At 39.1% G+C, this 21,680-nt stretch overlaps 1 protein-coding gene across 1 annotated transcript in view; it reads right to left on the minus strand.

Annotated features, from left to right (window-relative positions):
- Positions 1-19,865, minus strand: part of LOC105389187 — a 34,162-nt gene extending 14,297 nt beyond the window's left edge. Inside the window, exons 1-2 of the mRNA XM_038112555.2 lie at positions 19,686-19,865; positions 11,485-13,257 (exon numbers count right to left, since the gene is read on the minus strand). Coding sequence (XP_037968483.2) covers positions 11,485-13,205 — 1,721 coding nt within the window. The 5' untranslated portion in view covers positions 13,206-13,257; positions 19,686-19,865. The remainder of the gene's footprint in view (positions 1-11,484; positions 13,258-19,685) is intronic.
- Between the last annotated feature and the right edge of the window lie 1,815 nt (positions 19,866-21,680).

The following is a 21,680-nucleotide window of genomic DNA, read 5'->3' on the forward strand; positions in this document are numbered from 1 at the left end:
TGATAAAATGTAAAAAATAATAATGAATTTATGTTTCCTGCCTATGTTTACTGTTTTTTGACCACATATAATAATAATAATATGTAGGCAATATGATATTTAGTTTGTAGGTAATAATAATTCTTATAAAATTTTATTTCTAGAATTCTCTAGCACACTTGATATTTGTTCATAAATATCCTTCCACCCAAGTTTGTCTTAAAAAATCGCTTTAAGTGATAATACCACCCCATTTTTGAACATAAATATATGTTAGTTAGTATACATATAAGTTGCGAGAATTCTTGTATGTGTATAAGTAAAGAATATTCTATCTATCTGCCTATTTAAATAGTCTACAAAATGTCATCTACTTATTTAGACAGCAATTTCCTTCGGATGGTTTATGCTAATTCTTTTGGACTCGTTTCTATTGATTTACTTTTATAGTAAACATTATTTACCAACGTGACTATCCGCTTTTACTACACTGAACTATAAAAAAAACTACACTTAAGTGCAAAATTTAAGTGTTCAAAGAATGTTAGCTAAAACCAAATGGTGCTAAAACTATCACTTACGTACTTACATATTAGTCTTGCCTGTTTACTAAATATAAAAAATAAAAAAGTTCTTAAGTATTAAGAACGGTGCTACTGTAACCGTTTTCATTAAAATAAACTAGGTCTAAAGAGGCAAGGGCCCAATTTCAAAACTGATACTATTTTTTTTATTGATTCATATAAAATCATTTCTTCTGCTACTAATTTATATAATTTGATAAGAAGTTGGTTTAGAAGGGAAGAAGCCGTAAGTTTCTGCATGCCCCGAGCTCGTGAGGTCTTGGAATCTAATGTCAAAGGTTACTGTCTAGTCCATTGTTCTCTTGTCTAGAGGAAAATGGCGTCTATTGTATACTCCAGCCCAATGAAGAAATTTACAATGCTAAGTGCACACATGCTCTCCTCGTTACAGGGAGATAAAATCTAGCATTCGCCTATGCTAGCTGTGCTATGCACGGCCTATTATACCTATAGCGCAAATCAAAAACACAAAGCGCAGCCCAGCATAAAGCGAACAGGATATTTTTTTGTTTAGCCTGTCCCGCACTGGTCTTTAATTTTTCAGAAGATTTATAACAAAGAACCATTGTCCTTTTTCTGAAATTACCCCTTTCACGTCCGGTGCAGATATTTTTTTCAGTTCATTTTATTGTTATTTTTGGCTGCGCAAAATTGCAACAATATTAATGTTTTTAACTTATTAGGTGGTTTTAGTTTAAGTAACTTCGCTCGTCTAAATATGAGTGCATGACGTACGAGTTTCTGAATTAAGAGCGTATAGTTTGTTACTTTAGACACTTACTACTTTTTCTTCTGAAAAAGGACTCACAAAAGCTTTCAAATTTGTAACCTACGGGAAGTAAAGTTTCAATTATAAAATATATTTGAATTCAATGAACTGTAGAATATTTTGTAGGTACTTGCGCCGTATAGATGCGATACGAGCAGTAAGCAAAGCAAGTGCTCTGACATTCGAAATCGAGAAACTACTCGTAGCTATGTAAATACAAGCGTCAGCAGCCTTTTAGCAAAATGTCAGGGTCCATTAGTCGGGAGACAACAGCGAGAGCGATACATCGACAGCCTTTTAAAAATGTTTCAAGAGGACCCACCGCGTCACCGGCGCCGCACTGTGCTGAGACTCCTTACTTCTTTAGTAACAAGGCCGAGAATTGTGTAAGTTCCTCCGCGCACCTAGTGCAACATACTTAATAGGTACATTTTCAAAGCCGCGTCGTATGAAGTCTAGATGCATTGCGGCGTAAAGCGCAACGCGGGTGACGGCAGGTTTTGGAGCGGAGCCTATACTTTGGCCAAGTTGCTTGTTCAGCGGCCGCAACTCTTGTGTGAAACACAATAAAGGTGGTTTTTGAGTGTGTCGGTGGTGTATGGGTATGTAGGTGCATAGAGTACCGCGTCGTGCCCCTCCCCCCCGCCGCACATTCCTCGCCCCCTCCCCTGCGATCACTCGCTGGCAAGCCTTCACGTTGCTATTCTGTTCGACTTTTCATTACTGGATCACTTAAACCTTGATTCTCACAGATCCGGTAACAACCACTTTTGCAAGCTGATTTATACAGTAAGTATACAACATAGTAGAGGGATGAATTGAATGAAAAACAAACAGCCCAATTATGTAGTAAGTATGGGAACTTCATTAGATACGTTTTTAACAAGAACAAAAATTCAAATATTGATTTAGGTAATACTTAGAGTCGGCATTATCATATTTATAATGAAAAAGTTTTATAGTATCCTCGTCAATATATTGCAGAGATTGAATTAATTATATTCACATAAATATCAGCATTATGTCAGGGTTATTGGAAGCCAGTTTGTGTCGCGGCCGGGGGCAATTAATACGGTAAAATGTTATTATTAGAGAGAAAAGAGATAAGTTCAAAATCCGCCTATTCTTTAGGTCCTACATACATAGAGGTTGTATGCTGGATCCATGTAGCTAACTTTTTTATGTAGTCCTATAATACTATATCTGAATGCCGCAAAACTCTGTATTCTGCCTTCATCCTGCCTGCTGATATTGACAACAATAAGCTAAGGCCATTGGTTCAGTTGGTTGGAATATGTTTGTAGCTGTAGGTGTTTTCTTCGAGATTTCAGAATCAGTCCCATAATTGAAGTTATTGAGTGTGACGGGACATACACTTGCTAACGGCAGTTTCTCTAATAAAATTGCACCCTGTGTAGATCCTGGGCGTGATTTGGTGGCGAGCTACTTCGATACCATTCGTTTCGTGACTAGAAGCTCGCTAAAACATTTGTTACTACAAATCGGATTGCATGCAATCAGATGAACCATTTATTTATGTTTGCAATTTCCTTACCGTGCTTATAAAGCGTTTCTTATAGGAATTTATTGCACATCACGCGATAAACTACGTTTTATTGTAACTTCAGTAGGCTCTACTGGCCGGTGGCCGACATTCAAACCAAACTGAATGAGTCTGAGTGGTATACCTGGCTTGTGATAACAATCTAAACCGGGTACTATAACAAGTATATATAGTGCCACAAACTTATCTGTTCCGGTGACAGCGAACTTAATTGATCCATATCTCATTACTTACTAATGAATTGTATATTTTAAAACATTAGATGGGTTTATTAACACCGCAAGAGCGAAATAACAATACGAGCAAACTTAAAATCTTATAGAATTAAGAAATATTAGAGATTTATTTGAGCTGTCACCGGAACAGATAAGTTTGTGGCACTATAGTTAGCTGAAAGGGGGTGGGAGTGACTCAAGAGGTGATTATGAACAACATCATTACTACGACTTTTAAACATTCCGTATTTGCATCACCCTTTAGAAATCCAGCCGGAAGCGGATAACATGTATCAATAAATTAAATGGCTATAGTATACTCTATAACGAATAACATCATCTCTGCTTGAACCCTAACTCCTCATTAAAAATTTTAAGGTAACAAAATATGGTAGGAAATATGAAAGAGGAAGACTACCTAACCGAAAAAAAAGTTTATGAATGCACAATATAATTATCAGATAGGAAGTATAAATAATAAACATCTCGCATCGACACAGGTCCTCAGAATCGGCACCCGCTGGGGCAAACCAAGGAGATAAAATTTTAAATTCCTTAATGATGCATGATATAGTGTAAGAGTACTGTTAAATATGTGAAAGCAAGTGGCTGTCGTAAATAATGGTTTGGTTGCGTCTTGCGTGGGATCGTTAAAATAACGAGATAATAAATATTTGATTCGCGACGGGCGCGGCGCAGACTCCGGTCCCGTTACCCCACGTGGCTTCCATGAACCAGACCGCAGCCGCAGCCCGCGACACAACACGACCAGTTCTTAAATCACCTATAAAACCTACAATTAACGCCAACTATGCAACAGACTACAAAAACAATCCGAAAACAGTTAGTTACCTGGATGCTACGATTGGATTTATGATAACGCAAACGCATATAAATGAACTGAGTGCAAAAATGCGTGGTCGCCGCGCCGGGCTCCATGCATGAGATACGATAAAAACTTTTGGTCGTTAAAAGCTGAAATGTTTTCCGTTAAAATTGACTTCCTTGTGATGCGGCTTTTTCGAACAATTTTTGGGGCACGTATTCAATCGAATTTATGGGCGATACTAGCGATTGCTAAATGCAACACAAACAGGTCAAGAGAACATCAATAACTCAATAAGTGGATGAGGCTCACCTCCACGAGCGTGCGAACAGGGTCGCGCTACATTGTCACACTCGTACAACAACTTATACATAGATACACTTATGAGCAAAAAACGTTTAAATATGTACATGCATTGCATTTATTTCATTGCTTTGTCTCGTCAATATCAAGGCTACGGGCCTCTCACACTACCCTCGATGCTAAACCCGTCCAATGGAAGTCAGTTTAATTGAATAAAATTAAAACGATCGCTGCTTCGTGGCTGTCAGTTGGTACACAACAACACATATATGGTTAATATCAATTAATGGGAAGCCTGCAAATATATTATATTGTTTTTTTGTCGTGTACGAGTACCTTTATGAGGTACAAAGTAAAGTAATATTTTTGGTACCATTAATAGTGTTCCTGAATAAATATTATACTATAAAATGTTTATAGTATAATAATTATAAACAAACAAAAAACCCGACTGCATGCTAAAAAGATGAAAACAAGTCTCAATGTTAATGGAAAGTATCGCAGGCGGGGACCAGCAGGGGGTTCACCATTTAGCTGAATGTTACTTAGATAGTTAGGTAGCTTCGACCATTAGGTAGATACCTTGTGTGGCGGTCAAGATGGTCCCCGCCTGCGATACTCTCCATTAACATTGAGACTTGTTTTCATCTTTTTAGCATGCAGTCGGGTTTTTTGTTTGTTTATAATTATATTTTTTTATTTGTAACTTTTTAGTTGTTTTTATTTTATGTCAGTAGTCTGGCTTCAGTTTAAGAACATTATTTTTTTCAATAATTTTGGTTTTGTGATTTAAATACCTACAATATGCATATTTTTGTAATGTGCTAATCAAGCCCTTTCATTTGATACCCCACACGGCATACCTAGTTGGAAAAATATTATTTTTTCGATCATCACTTTATGTCCTCTAGAGGGCGCTGTATACATTTAAATGTAACGTTACATATCCTATAACCATCGCGCAATCAATACGCTTCTAACGATACATCAAACATCAAAATCTATCAAGCCGTTTAGGCTACAGGAGGGAACAAAGAAACAGACATACATACATACATACAATCGAAAAACATTACCCTCCTCCTTCGGCAGTCGGGTAAAAAACGTTTTACAACCGTTTCTTTGAAAATAATGCAAATAAGTAATTGAAAGAGGTATCACACACAAAAAAAGTTGCAATTTTCATGTGTGATAAGTACCTCCGTATTTTCGCAGGTCAGTGCATTGTAATAAAACAGGCATTTCTAAGAAATATTTTCTAAAGTCGTATTTTATTTCAAATAGCAAATTTATTTTGTTATCATGATTAGAAACCACTACTCGTAAACTCGTAATATATTCCGGCTTGATGTCACATCGTGAGTAGTGAATAATGTGGAATCGATCGGTGAAGAGTCTCGTGATGAATGCCGGCGATCACCGGCCGAGAGGAGAGAAAGTATACGAGTACAAATATACTTAATAACAGTATTAGTGGAGTTGTGTGTATTGGATTGCAGAGACAGGCTCGCGCAGGGCCGCCGGTCCCGTTACTGCGGTCGCCGGCGCAGACTCCACAACCTACTTTATACATCAATAGATTACCTCTCCAACACATGCTCATTATTGCAGCTTTAGGAAGCGGTAGCATTCACCTCATAATCAGATCTTTGCTCACTCCATGTAAACGAACCGACAGAGTTTGGCAACTCGTTTGCTTCACAAATATCTACGTTGAAATCTGTCGATAATTAAAACGCGACCTTTAGTTTACCACATTGCGGTTTACGGGTGGCAATTATTGCAGATTTACAACATCGACCCAGGTCTCCAGTGGCCGGGCTACCAGGCGATCATCGATCACTAGGAGGAACTAAGTAAAGCGTGCCCGAGCTGGGCCCGTTAGAGAGACGATCACGTATATCCGCGACCTCGAACTATATGTCCACAATGACTTGCGATCTACAAGTCTACATGCCGTCGCGACTTGAAACAAAACGAGCACTAATAGATTACATGCATCGAGCACGCCCAGCCGCATTCTAGGACAGATCAACATTGTATTCTGTACTAACGATCAATTATATTAAACCTATCCATTACATACCCATCGATCGAAAGCACTGAAAGTCCGTATCGTACTCTTAATGGCCTGTATTCGTTATTGACTATGTTTTCTCTTTCAGAGGTTCTGGGTCACATCGTGAACATTACTGCCTTATCTCGCATTGGAATGCGAAAAAAAATTGGGAATGAATTTAAGATTGGATCTCGATGGATGTGTCGAGTTTATCTGAGCTTAGCGCAGCTCTGCGACTGAGGGGCGGGCGCGGCGGCGACGCACTGCGGTAATTACTCCGCCGTGATACGAACTGTTGTCACACTGTGCTGGCTGCTGCTCAGTTTACCGACCCACCGCCTGCTAGCCACAATAACACAGGAAATCAAATTTGAATAACTGACCGCCGATAAAGATAAGAATCTATGAAAATTACTAAGCGTGCAATCAAACTCAATACTTGAACACTTAACACAGATTTCATGTGGGTATGTGTTACATTAACAAATAACATTGGTCAGCCGCTGTTGCAGCAACCGAATCGTTCACCGTTATTTCTTGTGTGTATGTAACACAAGTAGCAATTAGAAATTTCAAATACCACATTCCTACTTTTTATAGATGTTCGCACGGTAATAACCGCGACAAAGAAGCTCGGGGACTAATGCACGCTGTGAACAGAGAAACTCTAATTTCCTTCATTCATCTTCACTCAAAAAAACAAGCACAGGAACCACCTACCTATTACTTTAATATACATAATAATACATATATGCGTAATATCATAATATATGCGCTTACTGTTCCCATATTATACGCCACTATACGTGATCACATCTTCTAAAAAGTGTGGTAGAGCTAATGAAATATAAGTGATTATAATCAATTTCGGCTACATGGTTTCGTAACTACAATGATGAAAAGACATTATGCACATCGGTCACATTGATGTTGATTACGAATTAAATGAAAGGGCCTAGAATTTAAAATGGTATGAAAATAGCTTGACTTTTTTATGTACTTCAATTGGTATAAATTTACAGTTGTATTATTCTTAACTATTATTTTAATTTAATAAAAACGTACCTACTGTACATGATAAACTTCACCCACAAATCCTCGCACAAATTAAAAGATATAAATCTGCATAGTAAATTACTCATCTTTGCTTAACATAGTTTCATAATTTATAAACCTCATTTTGATCTAACCTAGTTTAATGGCCTTTCTCGCTTATAATCATCTGTTGGATTAAAATTTATCATGTGATAAAATGTATTCATAACTATTATAATAATAACGGTTCTCTAAAGAAAGACAATAATGTTAATTAACTATCGGCATAAACCAAACTTATCAATTGTTACGTCAGACATTCTTCATGCATTATGCAGTATACTTTAATAGAACTTAAATGTAGTTTTGATCTCTGTTCTTTTCACCAATTCATATAAAGAGCTTCATATTTTTTGTTATGTTAAAAATTGTGTTGTAAGTTTTCCTAAATCAAAATAAATATTTCCGCGCATGAATTGTGTAAACCTTCAGCCGTTGCTCTCTAGCTTTGTGATTGTTATTGATGCATTTTTGATTACGAGGCCTACTCTCGTCATCGCCTGAGGGGTCACTCTCGCTTACGAAAAATTCTGTTTCGAAACGCTCACACGACGACTATATTATTTTTATCTCGTTGCATTTCAGCGACAGCTTCCATTCGTTCGTTTTTGGTTAAGCTAGAGAAGCCCTACGGGTCCTTGCAAGTCTCCCCGCACGTATTGCATCGGTAATGATCCACACACAAATTGACGCCGGCTCGGAGTAACCAATCTAATGGACTTTCTACTTCGTGCTCTCGTGGCGCGCCGATGAACTGCCAATGAGGACTCATTTGTTTTGACAAGACGCGCCACTTGTTAAATAGAGGTTGTTTATGTGGAAACCTCTACCCTAAGCCCCCAACTCCTGGCGGTGATGGAATATTTCATTAATAGCATAAAATAAGAATATGATAAGTTTATTATGTATATACAGGGTGTTGCTTTGCCAACAATGTATCTATCGCATACAGATAGCAGGTCCCTGAAATATCATTATCATAAAGCTAGACTAACCTCCTGAATGGTTAAATCTTAAAAAAAACGATATAAGGTGACCTGTATAACTATATTTTGTACAGTATATGATAACTTCAGGCGTTGGCGTTGCATTTACGTTTCGGGAGGTATGGAATTAACTTAAGAATTTTATATTTTAAAGACCTGAAACCGCTACTCTATGTGACCAATAATGTAGTACATTTTCTTATTATTGTTTATGTATCTACTTTGTCTTTATTTCAATTTATTAAAATATTCTCATTCTAAAATAACATTCAAATCGACTGAATAACAAATCAACTGGGTGTATTTTATTTACCTAAAGATGTAGTTTATAGGGATTATTCTACTGGCTCTGTTGAAACTCTATTATAATTGGATATGATTTTAATTGTAATATACGGGGGGTACGTGTACCTACGAGAATATGAAATGAAAAAATATAGAAACTGTTGGAAACCATCTCAATATTCCGTTTCTGTTTGAAGATAGTGATGGGCTCAACAACCTTCAACCTCAATGACGAGTAGGTACGTTGCTCGGGGTCGGGGCGGATCATAAGAAAGTTCATCCACCTGTTTATTTTTCTTGGAGACTTATGTATTTATTTTCTTAAGCTGTATGTTTTTAGTGTAGGTGAGTGGCGTGAGTAATCAAGCCGGCCAGTGCACTCGCTCGCTCAAGGTTCTAAATCTGCATCAGCTGCATTTCAGTTAAAATTTCCGCTCTAGGTGAGACCAAAGTATATGGCGACGGATCATGCCCAGAGTTGAAAGTTATTTGTATTTAGTTAATAGTTCCATAGTCTCTGTAAGCGCTAGTGTTGCAAAAAAATTGTTAGCTTCAGCTATTGTCTAGGGCGGATATCTGAATTACCCTACCTTATTCAGGATGACACTTTTTCACAGCAAATTATGGTCACTGAATCAAGAATAGAGAATGCAAACAGTGTGTATGGGCATAGTGTGTTTGTATAGCCCTGAACAGGGACACTGCAGCCCCTCCCCTCCCCCTCCCGCCCTCCCTATTGTTCAGGCTAGTTTGCATGAAAAAAGAGAAAACTTTCCATGTGTGTCACCGTTCGGAATAAAATATTCATTTCTTTTCTTTGAATCTGTTGTTCCTGTGCACTAGTATTGTTTTGAGAGACAATAGGCCGAATGAATGTAGCTTTATCGGTCAACTACGTTTTCTTTACAAGATATTTGCTATGTTATGCATTTTATAATGGAAGTGTATTCCTGCCTAAGTTTATTGTAAATATCATCATAAAAAACATGTTAATTAAATAACGTTTTATTCCTTGTTTGTTCCGTTAGAGTAAACACGAATTGCACTTACTTTTAGTTGTAGTGGAGCGGCACGGCGTTTGTATGTAATGTACTACATAATATATCTCGGTAGATTTTTTAATTTCATTCATTCAATTTCAACGCGAATATAATGAAATGAACTGTCAATATTGATAAGAGAAACTCACGCGAGAACGGTGAGACAATGCTCGCTGTATGATGCGCCGTCTTGCTGGTAATTTTGAATACCGATGTATTCATGGGAGGTATTGAGCATTGAAAAATAGGAATGAGTGACAGCATCGATTGTGAGCCGAGGCTGATAAGAACGACAGGTATGTGCCGGTGAGCGCGCCCGTCACCTCCATTGTACTGCGGCCGACAAACATCTGAGGAACTCTCTTTCAAAACAGTGAAATATTTTACTAAAGTAAGCACCTACTCATATAAGCTCAGTTTTCTATGAATATAAAGATGTTGAAAAAGTTGTATAGTCAGCCTAAAAAGGTGTCAGCTCGTCATTCTGAACATCTATTGTTATGCAACTTTGAAAAAATCGTAAAAAAATAATAATTAATAAAAGTACAATAATTATTTAAGTCAGAATTGCCAGAGTCATTCGGAATTAAACTTAAAATGAATTGGTCGAACGCATACTATACGCCGCCATACACTACCGCATAGTACTACAGAGATTGTAGTAACCTGTCAGACGGAAGTTAACTTGCAGGCTTTCACAGTAAATACCTCACTTAAACACAATGTTTTCCATTGCAGCCTGTGATTACTTCCCTTACACTCGAAAGCTCATTCAAAGTCGGCGGCCGACAGGCCGACACGATGGGCCCTTGCCACTTGCAACTTTATACTTAGGTGCTTATCTAGAGGTACAAGTACCTGTAACCTAAACGTTGCAAACAGTAGATGTTCGTTCAGTGTTCTCTTCGTCACAGTACATCAAACGGTACCATTTAATAGGATCCTGTCGCTCATGGCGCGTTTGAGCGTACGAGCGCAGATGTCAATACCGAGGCGGCGGTGTGCGGAGCTAGCGACCTGTAAACCCCTTTGCTCACAGTACTACAGATAATTAGTGGTGAATAGCGGCACGAGGCTCGGTGAAGAAAATTAAATTAGTTTGCAGTTACCCGCAAGTGCGATGTTTCCGCAACGCCGGGTAATCACTCTGTGCCAGCTACGTTAGAAACGTAATCTAATAGTTTTCCCATAGCGCATCTCACGCGCTTTTCCTTCCCATGAATTTCTGCATCGTTTTATAGGTCATCAAATCAGAGACACCGGATGAACTAACTTTTCCCTTTTGTTGTGGCTCCATTGTGTGCACTTTCATCTTGCGCACAGTGGTAATACATTGATCTTGTTTATAATTTTCTACGCACCTATCTATGTAAAAGTATACCTATGTATTATGTAAAAAGAAGTGCAAATAGAACGCAAACAAAGAAAAACATGTGGAAGCCTATGAAAAATAACAAGCTTACTATCTCCGCTGAAACGTTACAATGTAATGTACGTAAAGACTAGGAAAAGTCTCTACAATGAATGGCTTGATTTGGGTCACAATGGCTCCTATTTATTTAACCAGCTAGGAAAACCTATGGCTGATTGTTTGGACTCAAAATTGAGACAACATTATACATTTTAGAAATAGGTAGGATAATGTTGAAAAATGCCATAAGTATTTTTAAGAATTGGTAAGAATAAAAATGTATAACGAACTGTATACTCTTATTAAATTTTAACACACATATTAACATATTCCTAGGTTTGAAGGTGATATTTAGACAGAATACTCACTGATGGTCGATGACATCACTGGGCTCGTCAAGCTCGCCGATGGTGTCGAGCGAGGCGCCCGAGCCGTCCTCCCTGGGCTCGGCCAGCGGCGGCGGCGGTGGCGCGCTGGTGGGCCGCGCCAGCGGCACCGGCACCTCGCTCTCCTTGTACTGCGGCTTTGGCACAAAGTCTATCAGACGAGGCAGGGCCTCCGGCACTTCCTCCTCCTCCAACTTCGCGGGATTCTTTATATTCATCTCGGCCTCCGAGCGCTGCAGCCACGTCTCTATGCAGTTCTTCTTCGTCGGAGTCAGCAGCGGCTCCGGCAGTGGCGGCGGTGGTGTCTCCGGTAGTGGGATTTGTTTCGGTTTCTTATCAGTTGTTGCACGCTCTATTTTAGCATTCCTAGGCATTGGCTTAGGTTTTTCCATAGTTACCTCCTTTGATTCTGGTTTCTTAGAGGTTTCGCCCTCATTGGCTTCAGTGTGAACACTTGCATTCCGCCCCGTGGTGCTGTTACTTTTATCGTTCGGTGGTTTTTCTTCAATGAAAGATACGTCTTCAGTAAGCACTGGAGCGGGATTAGGGTTGATGCCGTTGGTTATGATATGTTTCTCTACGGATCTGAATTCACTTTTAACTTCAACTTGTTTATCTATTATTGTGGTCGAAGTTATATCTTTTAATATATCCGAGTCAATGTTTTCTATACAATTGAGAACTTTTTGGATGTCGATTGTCTTCGGTTGTAGGATGGGTGTGGAGGGGATGCTGTTCTCCACGGAGCTGGCGATCGAGCCGAGGCGGTCCACGACGGTGGAGATGGAGCTGCCGGTGTCGTCGGACTCGGCGTCGGCCAGCGCCAGGCAGCGCTCCCACTCCGTCGACAGCAGGTCGATGTACACTTCTGCTTCTGGCGGCATCGTCTTTCCATCAGATAGTCGTCGCACCAAGCGACGGACTTCCTCCGGCGACCCTCTTTTCAAAGAAGCTATGGTTTCTTTACTTTGTCGGTGTAAATGACTATCAAAGGAAGATTTTCGTGATAGTTTGTTATTAAGTGTTCCCGAAAATGCAATTTGACCGTTCATGGTAGCATCTTTCAGCTCAGTGTTAGTAATGCCGTTTTGCTCACCGACTGTATGTAACATTGATTTGTCTTTAAATGAATTTTTCTTTCCAAGTTTCCTCGGTGGAACTGGCGGTGGCAAAGTAGTCGGCCTGCTCATCATCTCTTTCGGTTGTTGTTTTATATTCTGTGCAGCATCAACTGTGTCTGTTGACTTTTGTTCAGTATCATCTCCTGGCTCAAAATGTCTTACAAGCAGCGTTAGCGTTTCATCGGACTCTTTAAGTCGTCGTACACAGTCAATTCTCGTCAGCTCGGACACTGAGACACCGTCTATGGCAAGTATTTCATCTCCAGGAATCAGTTTTCCCCATGGAGCGACAGCATTAGCTGCTGGACTGTCCTCTGTGCATGACTGTACTAGAAGTCTTCGAACTTTTTCAGCTGCGGCGGAACCTCCTTCAAACTTGAGTCCCAGGCCGAGGCGAGCGCCCCGCGGCCGCCGCACGACCACCTCGGCGGCGCCGGCGGCCGCACCCAGCGTCAGCACCGTGACGTACGTGGGGTCCCGCGCGGGGGGCGGCGCGGGGGCGGCGGGGGCGGCGGGCGCTGCGGGCCGGCCCTCGCCCACGGGCACGATGGTAACGAACTCGTCGCCAGGCACGCTCGCCATGCCGCGTGCGACGCGCGCCGGTGCAAATTCACTGCTGCTCACGAACACGAATCTGGCGACAAAAAATATTCATGAGCTTGCGTAATAAAAATGCAATAATGTTTAGAGTTGCGCGCGCGACGGACTGCACGCGAGGACTGCGCGGGGCCTCTCTCTTTCACCGTTGTACTCAGCGACTCTGAGATGAGATGAACCAACATCGGAAACGTCGATCTCCGTTATACTGGTCTGAGCCAGATGTGCCAAATATGGGAGACCCTTTCCCAGTTCTTTACCAAATTGATATGTAGAGGGCAAAAACATGATGACTACCTGCAGCTGCCCGTCATTTTGTTTAATATACAATGTATGTACGATCATAAATAACGAAACGATACCGTAAGAAAGATTCCAATTCGTTTTGAAGGTTGAGGTCGTCTACGAAATATCACTTTCGTCTCAATTTATGTGAAAGTATAGCAAGTACTGGTATAATTGGGTCCGAATATGTAAAGTGTTGCGCGCGCGCAGTGGCCGGCGGCGTCATTACTGGAAGTGGGTCAGTGGCACCGCGCGCCGCAGATCGACGCATTAACATTTAGCCCGGAGCCGCGGCCCGTTATCCCGCGTCCCGCTCCGAAGGGCCATTCTCACGGTTCACGCCAATTTTAGCAACAAACAACTACATCCCACATATACGGGCGTACAGAAGGCGGTTTGTTAGCCGCATACTTCATCGCACAATTTATCTTAATTAACGTGCCGTATCTTGATTTGATAACAATATAAAATGTGAACGGGTATCGCATACAATTAGACGTTGGGCAACTCGCTATCTCATCATACGTGATTTCAATGAGTCATCACTTTGCACGAGGTTTAACCCAAATGTGAGAGTGCACCAGCCTTCTACAGCTACTTGCTATTCTGTAAACAATGAAACTTTACCAAATTGTATGAGGCATTGTTTACAAATATCATTTAATAGGATCACTTAGATACATAAAGTTTCCTATTACAAAACTCAATGGTATAGGATACGAGCCAGAGTTTTTACCATAATGCATTTTCAGATATTTCATCTTCACATTTTACATAACTGACATCGTTTGGATACAGTTAATTAAGTATGGCTACAATTTCCAAAAAAAATACTATATTAAGAAATCTAAACACCGGTGCGTTTAGCCCCAACGGGGATAACAGTCGTGAGCATGATAATTAAATGCAAAACCAGATTTACTTTTAGTTTAGGCAAACATTTTTATTATAATTATACAGTGGCTGAGTAACAAGGTGAATGCAATAGCCATTGTCTTTATCAAATCGTTCTCAAAATATGGCATTCAAATAGACTACTTTAGCTCTCATGCATTTTGTTTATGTATGTGCCATTAGCATAGCACTAAAAATTTTAAAAATATCTATACAAGTAAATATAATAACAAAAACATAATGATGATGAAAACGATGATGATATTCTCAGGGTAGCCTAACTGATTTCTATCAGGCAGGTTTTGGTAAACATGCATGTTGTATATCTACCTAAATTATATGCGTTTTTCCTTCTGTGAGACATAGGGGGATGGACGACTACCACTATCCTCTATCGGAAAATATTTAGATGTCCAACTTTTCATGAATATAGACTATACTTTCAGGGAGATCTACTTTCTCCGGACTACGGGCTCAACAAACTATATGAGTGCTTATTTTCTATAATCGCTACTACTTATCGTTCGTGTAAACAATGTTATCAATCATAATTGCCGAGCATTATCTAGCTGGAAACAAATGTGGGAGAACTCTCATTTGTTAGTACTTAGGTAAGTACATCGGTAGTTCAAGAGTAGTCATTGTGATAAATTATACGAGTAAATGCATCAATGTATGTTGGTATAACACAGTGAGTGAGCTATACACTTTTCAAATATACATCGCCCGAATATGCATATTGTTCTGTTTGAGACAAATATACATACATCACGACTGTAATCCTCGAAGGGTCAGAGGTGTCCGGTTTTCGCTATACATTTGTACTCACATGATAGGTAGCGAGCCGTATCGCCATTTTTTTATGAGTACAATGCACTTAGCGTATACTTCTAGAATCTAGATGTGCAGGTTTCCCTTCACCGCAAGAGTACGTGGAATTATAGTTAAATTCGGATGGATTCGAAGCCACGGCTTCAGGAATAAGAGCCGAAGCCTTATCCGTTACGCCACCCAGACTCTATAATACTCTGTACTATATTTGTCCGAATAAAGTTATTAATAATGATCATTCCTAAACAACTGACCTAAATTCTCTGAATCGAATACTTGGAACTATAGCCGTGGACATCGCCGATTATCAGGAAAGTTCGTTTCATAGTCGGATACCTGTTCACTTTCTAAAAGAAAACCGATGTACCCGTGACCGGTTGTGCGCCGGGCGGCAATGCATATGCGCACTGCTGCATAATGTGCGCGAAAAAACATGTTGTACGTCGCAATTTTTGTGGCAACCAATGGCCAATCAGCGCCTAGATCTAATTAGGTGATGCCCGGTTGTGCAAGCGAACCGATACATTACTCGCGACTAGGCGAGCCAACCGCCGCCGCCGCCGCCGCCTGTACTCATTCTGTTTACTCCAGATATTTATTGCCATAGTTTGCTGTGTAAACGTGAGGTATGCACTGCAGTAATGTGCGGAGCGACGGTACAACTATTTGTTTTGTTTACGCTGCCGCACTTCAGTGCATTCTTGTTGTCGAAAACCAATGGGAAACTGTAGTCTGTGTTCCAGCTACAGCTTCCAGGCAAATATGCACTATCCAGAGAAAAGATTATAGTGTTTTCGCCATTCACAAACTGCTTGTGTCGGCATCTAAGTAACGACTCCATCGGCATGTGACATTTACATAGCGGCCCGGTAAGTCAACACGTCATAATGGCGGTATTATTCAAGGTATCTGCATGGATCTTAAAATCTACCGCACAAAGGTTCCTCAAGCGGCGGCTCCTTGGCGGTTGTACAGTTATTTCTTGGAGCACGAAATTGAAATATGTAGGATTGAATGTTATCTTTCTGTGGGGCGCCCTCGCCGCCGCCGCAGAAGGCGACTGGGGCGGGCGTTATCTGTCCGCGTGCCCACCGCGCCAGCAGGCGGCCGCAGCCAAGATATGACGATCCACGATAGCCTATCTTGATACACTAATAAATGTACGAGTCTTACCTAACAAGATCATTTTCATACATCTTAACGCAATCAAACCACCGACTATAAAGTCAAAAGTATAAATAGTTTTTACCTACTTTTTAAATTCATAAGAGTCATAACTCATAAGAGCCATACTCGTAAGTAATAAAGATGCACACTTTAGGCTAGATATGAATGAGTTGCCTCCCACTGGGCAGCGCGCAATATCGCCCACGACTGCAGATTACAGTTTGGATATCTCTCGACTCGCTCAATATCGAGCACAAATATTAGATTTGAATGAAACGTTGCATTCCAATGATGCCCTATATGGATTGAGCCGACATCATCTTAGTTAATTATGAGATTTGTTTTACTCTAAAAAATTTAGCCCGTCGGCATCGTGATTTACTTATTATGAATACCTTGAAATTAGTTTAGATGATGAAAAGAAGCGACAGTTGCAAATTTGATTAAAATTCACTGAATTCGATAGCTGTAAATTGCTGAAAACGTCAACCTCCCTATGATAAATGGGAATGCGACGAGAATTTAATATTGCGCCTTTTCAACACACCGTCCATCTTGGGCTCTAGATAAGTCAAAGAAAAACGTTATTATTAGACAGTGTGAGACAAATGGTAGAAGATATTTGAGATCGCCTCACCATATTATTAACTTATTAATTCCAAATACCGTTAATGCCTACCGCTGTAGAATTATATCGATAGTCGATACGGTAAGAAATCGGAATGGCTCTTAATTTGCCAGTAAATAAGAAAACAAAATAGGTAGTGAAACACTGTTTAATATGCCTAATTGCCATTAGATAGAGTTGGTAGTGGTTTGGCGAGGAGTGGGCGGAACGATGGACCATGACATCACAGTTTGGCTGCGCAGTGGTCATCTAGAGGTCAACAGCCTCAGTCGGTAGAGCCATTCAGCTCCGCTCGTCTAAATTACAATATGCAAAAAGAAAAGCTGTAAAAGCGAGCGACTTTACACTTTATTGCAGACGGTAACTTCTACCTTGAACTTGAAAATAGAAAATAGGTGTCAAAACAAGTTAATGAACTTGACAATATCTATGGTTATTGGTACGTTACGTGCGAACTTATAACTTTTAAACAAGTTATTAATTTGTTCCTGTTTTCAACTAGTATAATGCGAATATTTTCATCTGTTATTTAATGCACCTTAACAACCTCTCTCTAAGTGCATTCGTAACTAAAAGCATTACCCTTGTTTTTCATAAAAACTAAAGTAGGTTAGTTTTATACTGTTCACTTATACGAAATTGTAATAAAATGAGTGTTTGCTATCCACCGACTTGACTATGCACAAGTAGGCAGTGTCTGCATTAATCATATTGTTAAATAACGGGTCTTAAGATTTTCATAGTTAACTTGTATAACCTGTTGTTACTTTCCCTTATATAGATACCAGATAGCCATTATACGCACGATTATTGGCGATAAAAATTCTTTGAATAAAGTAGACAGGCACTTTACGCTACATCGAATAAATTCCAGATAAGTAATGAATACTTTGATTAGGCAGTATAGTCGGACACGGTTCAAAGCCTCCATTGGCTAACCAGACATTTCAAATAGACATCAATAGCGTAAGTTTGTTCCATTCATATATTTCTCTCTCGATAGAAGCTGTGTGGTGTCATACTTTTGGTATTTATCAAAAGAATTACTGTCCTATATTCCATAACAAGTCGCATCTTATTGTCCGTCCCTTTGAATTTCGTGTACGTTTTTTTTGGGAATTGTTTAATCAATTATTTTATAAATAGATTGACTTGGCAATCCCACTAAACAATCCAATGTAGGTAATATACAATAAAATAGTGATATTGTGTTTTTATGGGATTGTCAATCTATTTAAGAAATCCAAGACCTTGCGGTGACCGGACGGTGCAAGGAGTAAGTTTAGGTTTACGTTGTAATTTAACCCTTAAGTAGAGATAGAATAAATAAACCGACTTGGTATTACGCCGCCGTGGACCTCACAACTTCTTACGGTTGAAATACACGTAACTTTTTAATAAGTTATGTTTTTGATGGCATTTATCTTATCCTAATAGGTACAGGGAAAAGTAAAGATGCTTATCTCACGCACTATGTATAAGAGACAAGTTTTCTTCTAATTAATTCACTTAACCTTTAGCCAATAGGTTAACTTTCTTTATTTAAAAAGCCTATTGCGAAACTTGGATTTATGTATTTTATATAAGTACACAAAAAGTAAACAGGATATGTCTGACTCTTCAAGTGGATTATACTTATACAGGGCAGTTCTAATAACCTTATCTACAAAAACGTACAGTTAAAATCTTTGAAAATGATATTAAAGTAAGTACCAGTTATTGAAACTAGCTATAAGTGCCTCTAATACAGGGTTCTCAATTTACGAAAACTAAAAACGTTCAGTTTTTCTTCTCTCATCCGCATATATGATCAAAGATTTCATGATAGTTTCACGCCACTTTGTAAGCGAGAAAACGTAAGCTTTTATAGTTTTCGATGTACTAGACGCACTGGTTGACTACATTGCACATGGCAATTTTAATGTCTAGTAGCAACAGGGCGTTTTAGATAAACGTTACGCACGTTTCTTGTATAATAATAATATTTATTATGATATAAAAAATTCTATTTAAGATCTAATTCACTACTAGAAGTATTAAAATAGTCAAGATACAAAAAAAAATGTGTACTTATTGGAATAATCGTATTTATTTTTCGATTAATCTCAATACACACATACGTACCTAATGCTACTAACTATATCTACTATATGTGCCTAGTATTTGAATTTGTATTTTATATGAGTACCTAGAATTGGGTATTAGTGTTAGTACTCAAGTGGTATGTACTTCACCACAGATAGAGAAGTACTCAGATTACAGATACTGTTATACTTAACTGAAACCACTCATGAACAATATGTATAAAACTAATATTTATCTAAAGTATGAATTATGGAAACAATTATTTAGTTATCAAGTAATTATTATTTAACATATTAATTAAACACTTCTTATTAAAATACATGCAAAATTTTAACTTTGTTGACTCGCTTGCTACGCGCGATCCCGGCCTATATACCGGCGTAGCGTCGTAGCGGCGTAGCGCGTCGTAGCACGGCTCGTAGCGGGACGCAGGACGCGCAGCCCTAATCGCATTACACCTGGCGCCGCCCGCCCACAACCTTCAACTTCACATACGATCATACAAATGCAACTAATATATTTTTATTTAAATACCTAGCTACATATATCTAGAAAATATCGATAAATAAACTTACCAATAATCCATAAACGTATTTCGAAATGCAGCGTGTAAAATTCGCAAGATTCCCAATGTCCTTCAGTTAAATGTCACAACAAAACACTGGTCGTTTATTTTTTCGTATTTGGCACGTGTGTTTGCGCGCGGGCGCAGCGCGGACAGCGTCGCGACGTCGGCGGCGCGAGGCGTGTGAGCGCTGGGCGCGGCGGCGGCGGCGGCGGCGGTGGGGCGACCGGTCGCGGCCCCAGCCCGGGCGCCGCTCTCACCGGCCGGAGCGACGTGCACTGTAATCGCACTTGACACCGTGCCGCATTCGATCTATGAAAGTCGCGTTTCTATGCCTATCAACTGTTTTCCGCGCCTCTTTAGGAAATCGAAAGTGCAGACAGCGGTCGCCGCGGCCGCGCGTCTAGTCGATCTGCTCGGATGCGCCTCCCGCCGCTGACTACGCATAATTCAATTACTTGTACTTAAATAGTGTGACGATTATTGGGTTGGCTTCATCCGCCTTAGAGTCGAGACTTGAGTCACGTAATTCAATTTCAGAACTGTAATGTCCGAGATCGCTCAGCTGAATACAGTGGCTGAAAGTAATCAAATTGGGCGCTAGTAAAAAAGGCCTTATTTTTATCTATGTAACTCCGATCACATTAGTAAGGGACGCTAGCGTTTTACTGCTAATAAAATCAGAAAAGTAGGAATAATCATTTAGCCCAGTTCAGTATATCTATCTCGATGTGTTACGAAACACATCTAGAAAATACTAGTAGACAACTTGCACTAGGACACTAGAGATGGAAAACTACCGCACGAGTTTTCTTAACTCTACCTAGTAGGTACAACGCAATGCCAATCATAGACCCCACCCTGTGCGATAGGACAAGGATTTAAAAAAAAATAGGTTTCAAATCAACTTAAATTTAAAATCTTCGTGAAAAATAAATCGCACCGTAATATGTTATGGCATTGCTCATAATAAAAGGGAGAAAAAAAACTCAGGAACGGCATTACTTGACCAAAAGTAATTGTTACTTATCATTTGTAATTCATTACATAAATTAATATAATATAATTATATAGAAATACTTATTCTTTCATAATTATGAAAGCTCCAAGATACTATTTAGGTAGGTACTTTCAGTATTTAATACTTCATCAAATATTAATTAACAGCTAACTCTTACCCATATAACATCTAACGATATCTAGTTAATTCTAGGCAATTTGAACATACCAGTGAATGACACAGATTAAACTTCCTTTAAAAGCACAGCAAGCCATTAAAATGTTTGCCAATCACGTTTATTGAAATCTTATCGCCATTAATGAAATCTGTGTGTTTGTGTGTGTTTAGCTGAGGTAGAGTATAGAATGTACGAAGTAGAAAGGTATACAGGGTGGCCCAAAGTGTGTCGTCCAAAGGAAAATGTTTGATTCCTTAGGTCAAGGGGTAGCCAAATCACCCCCATGTATGTTCAGCAATTTTTAGTACTTTAGGAGTTATGATTTTTTTTCCAAATTTTCTACGAAAATCGACCTCAGTGGATCAATTATGTTTTATTATTTTTTTGGATAACTTTTTTAAATTATTTTTTATTTTTGTGTCATCCTCTTAAGTTGTTCTTTTAACCATAAAAGTTTCAGCTTCCTAGCTGTAATGTAAGTTAGTTATTTTTATGTCGAATGTTCAAATTATATCATCGAGCTAGACTGCTCTGAATTTTCTACTTGAAATTAAAAATTGAAATAGATATTCTCATGGTCCCTTATTAATTTTAAAAACTCCGCAAGGTTCCAATATAAAATAAAAATAAAAATAAACTAATGCTTAATGGGGTATTATTTGCAGAAAACAGCCTTCAAAGGTACTTGGGTGGAAATTACCTAATTAGTAAATTGTTTCAGAATGTTGAAAGATTCCTGTTATGTCATTATTAAGGACTAATTCAGTTAGAAAAAGTATCAAATTAAAGGGAAAATAAAATTATTTACAATTTTTTTTATTTAAGTT

Source organism: Plutella xylostella, chromosome 5 (assembly GCF_932276165.1).
Source record: "Plutella xylostella chromosome 5, ilPluXylo3.1, whole genome shotgun sequence".
In the NCBI taxonomy this organism is placed as follows: Eukaryota; Metazoa; Arthropoda; class Insecta; order Lepidoptera; family Plutellidae; genus Plutella; species Plutella xylostella.